General features: G+C 50.2%; 1 protein-coding gene across 2 annotated transcripts; it reads left to right on the top strand.

Annotated features, from left to right (window-relative positions):
* The first annotated feature begins 287 nt into the window (after positions 1-287).
* LOC137672979 (galactosylgalactosylxylosylprotein 3-beta-glucuronosyltransferase 1-like) lies at positions 288-3,238 on the top strand. 2 transcript variants are annotated; one of them, XM_068417446.1, is made up of 4 exons: positions 288-399; positions 817-1,346; positions 2,395-2,691; positions 3,152-3,238. In XM_068417446.1, exons 1-4 carry the CDS (start codon positions 288-290, stop codon positions 3,236-3,238), a joined length of 1,026 nt encoding a protein of 341 aa, XP_068273547.1. The 2 variants fall into 2 exon arrangements, with proteins under 2 accessions (XP_068273547.1, XP_068273546.1); XM_068417445.1 differs by having other exon boundaries at positions 808-1,346.
* Positions 3,239-3,690: the final 452 nt, after the last annotated feature.

Raw genomic sequence — 3,690 nt, 5'->3', positions numbered from 1 at the left:
AGATAAAAGCTTCTGTAGAATAGCACAGGAATTGGCCAGGGCAGCTGGATAATGGTTCGGGCCTGCAACGTTAATGGGGCTCCTTGTAAACTTATACTTAGACAAACGCTTTGCTGGCTTGGGGCCCAACATTTATGATGCCTCCCTCCAAGCAAGCCAAACTCAATTAATTTGGCCTCTAGACTTGCTGTCCTAATGTTTGTGGTGACTGATATTTCAGAGGCCTTACTCTTTTTTTATGCTCTGAAAGGTAGAGAGATGCCTGGGCATTGGAAGCGCTCTGCAGCATGCTGAGGAGACGTAACCTTCTTACAACGCTCCTGATCGCCTTGCCATGGGCTCTTCTCCTAACCTTGTGGCACCAGTACCCAACCACCCGCTACCTCAGCCTGCTGAGAAGTAAGTGCAAAAGTTCTGCTGTCAGTGTGCTGGTGGTTATGATGATTGCTGGTGAGAACCTTCGGTAGGAGATGCTCTCTCATGGGATGGGTTAAACAAAGACAAACTTGCCTGAAGGCCCCCTCAGGGTTTGCCTACAGCAGGCATACAAACTGTTCTTAAGAGTGCATTAAACATTCACCTTACGCTGCCTTTGGGGAGAGGATGCTAATGTGCTGAGCCCTGACTCCAGACAGATGTGTCCCAAGCACTCCCTGCAGAGGAGGCAGCCCGGCAGTTCTCTAACATATTTCTTCTTCTCCTTTTTCTTCTTCTTCTTCCTTCCTTCCTTCCTTCCTTCCTTCCTTCCTTCCTTCCTTCCTTCCTTCCTTCCTTCCTTCCTTCCTTCCTTCCTTCCTTTTGTCCCAGAAGAGACAGATGAGAATGTGACTTCTAAAGTTTTCCTCAATGGTACATCTGCACTGAGAGAAGAAGGCTTCCCGTCATGCATTCGGCAGCAGCAAAGCATAGGGGCAACACCTAAAGTCATCCAGAATTATGTGTACTCCAGGCCTCCCCCATGGTCAGACACCCTGCCGACCATCTTCGTTATCACCCCTACCTACACTCGGCCAGTGCAAAAAGCTGAGCTGACCCGTCTGGCCAACACCTTCCTACACGTACAGAACCTGCACTGGGTGGTGGTGGAGGACTCGCCCCGGAGGACCAACCTGGTTTCCAACCTGCTTGAGAAGTCAGGGCTCAACTTCACCCACCTCAATGTGGAGACGCCCAAGAGTCTGAAGCTGGGGCTGTCCTGGATCCCACCCCACACCCCAAGGGGGACACTACAGAGGAACCTGGGGCTGCACTGGCTGAGGGACAGCTTCAGCAACACCGCACCACCAGAAGGGGTAGTGTATTTTGCCGACGATGATAACACCTACAGCCTGGAGCTCTTTGAAGAGGTAAGAGCTGTAAAATTACATGGGACAGAAAAGCAGAATACAGCTGCAAAGCCTCTTAAGGCCAGGTGCACTTGCCAAGACCTCTAAGATGCAGCTATCGTGGACTTTTAGCATCAGCTGAGAGACAAGGGCTCTGGCATGCTGCTTAGAGCCCTGCTGGCCCACCCTGCACTCAGTGGGAGCTGGGTATGGGGGAGATACAAACCCATAGCTGTGCAAGCCCAGTAGCCATGCTCTAAAGGGCTGAAGGAGCAAAGAGCACATCCATCGTGGTATAGGCTGCAGATGCAGATAGCCACTCACACAACGTTGTGCCAGCTAGAGCCCCTTTTGCCCGGGACCAGAGGATATAAATATCCAGAATTTATACCTCTCCTCAGGGAGAGCTGACCTGGTTTAAATAAGCACCGAAAACAAACTTCTGGCAAAGCATAAATCTGCACTGTTGTATGGGTGTGATGGGTAGGGGATGTTAGAAAAGTTGACCGACTTTCTAATCCACCTTTTCTCCTTGGCTGCCCTTCTGTATTCTGAGTTCCAGCCACCACAACAGGGCTGTGCCCCTGGGATCACAGAAGCTTACCCAGACTTCTGCTGGAAACCTGGCTTTTGTGAGATGCCAAATCTGTTGTGAACTTGCAAAAATGATTATTCAGTAAACTCCCTTGTCACCAATTTAAGCCAAACTGCACTCCACCACTTGAAATACAGAGTTATGCATCAGAACACATTTCCAGTTTTCAGAATATTTTAGATCTCTGTTAAGCTCATCCTTTCTTATTTCTTTCCAGGTCCTTTCTGATAATTTCAATAAACCCCCACTCTTTTAGGCAGTAGCCACGGATGGAAGAACAAGGGTGGGGGGAATTTGCAATAAATGAGGACAAAGATTCATCAGTCAGGGAGGGAGATTACTTGCATGTACGATTGTGTGGGAAGTCCAGGGGGCAGGAGAGGTGCCAATGAAAGCAGAGGATGGTACACTAATGGGGTGGGACAAACGTCACAGGGTTGAATTCTCACAGCATTATTTCTTTCTGGCACACAGATGCGCTACACGAAGCGGGTGTCAGTCTGGCCAGTGGCTTTCGTTGGGGGGCTGCGATATGAATCCCCAAAACTGAGCCCAGCAGGGAAGGTGGTGGGCTGGAAAACCGTCTTTGACCCTAACCGGCCCTTTGCTATTGACATGGCTGGATTTGCTGTCAGCATCAAGCTGATTTTGGAGAAGCCCCAGGCCAGTTTCAAGCTGGAGGGAGTTAAAGGAGGCTACCAGGAAACCAGTCTGCTGAAGGATCTAGTGACCATGGACGGGCTGGAGCCCAAAGCAGCCAACTGCACAAAGGTGAGTAGGACAAGAGACCTTGAAGATACTGGGTCCTGCCTGCTTTTGCAGCCTCCTGCTGTGCCCCTGCACCTTCCACTGTGCCTGCCCTGTGCTGGTGCCTGTCAGCACCGAACGGTGCTGGGACAGACGGGCAGAGCCTGCCAAATGCTTCACAGACACGAAGCTCGGAGAGCACTGAGGAGCAGTTAGTGCTGTGCACTCTGTGTTAATAAAGAGCCTCAGCTGTACAATTCACACCCAGATTGCTCCTCCAAAATCCAAGATTGGCAGAGGCTTGAGTCTGGGGTTTCAGTCCCTCCTCCTTGTCACTGTTTCCTGCTCCTGTGAAGTCTCTCCCAGGTTCAACCCTTTCGAATCACATCCTTCAAACAGCTGCGAGCCCTGGGTTGCTGAGGATCCCACCTGATGGGATTTCCATGGCCTCCAGAGCCCCTGAACTCTCTGTGATTCCCTCTAGGTGTTGGTCTGGCACACTAGAACTGAGAGGCCCACTCTGGTTAACGAAGGCAAGCGTGGATTTACAGACCCCAGAATAGAGGTGTAAGCAGAGCCAGCTCCAGGGTGTGAGTACCCTTGTCTTTATTGGTTTTGGCAAGACAAATAATCTGTACCTGTTTCCTTATTTATGCTATTATTTCCTCAAAGAATGCATACATGATTGTCCCAGTAACTCCCTTACCATGCCACCCTTTGCACAAGAAGTACATCCTCATCTTTATCCACTTACAGTTTGCATTTCATACTCATTTGAGCCTCCTTGCAGTCCACATGGAAGCTTTGCCTGCATACAGACAGAGAGAAAGCGGCAGAAGAATCCCATGGTTTCACTGAGTAATAATGAGAAGCCAAATTCCTTGCTCCTCAATTCCTGCCAGCTCCAAACTCCCTTTAATGTGGGAGCTGTCCTATAGTTTGTGGCAAGAGATCACACCCCTGCAGACAAGCTTTTCCCCAGCAGCCCTGCCACTTCTGCAGTGCTCCTTGCATCCCCCTTCA

This window comes from Nyctibius grandis, chromosome 23 (genome assembly GCF_013368605.1).
Source record: "Nyctibius grandis isolate bNycGra1 chromosome 23, bNycGra1.pri, whole genome shotgun sequence".
NCBI classification, from domain to species: Eukaryota; Metazoa; Chordata; class Aves; order Nyctibiiformes; family Nyctibiidae; genus Nyctibius; species Nyctibius grandis.
Note: the sequence above shows the minus strand (reverse complement) of the source record. Positions and strands in the feature narration are given on the sequence as shown.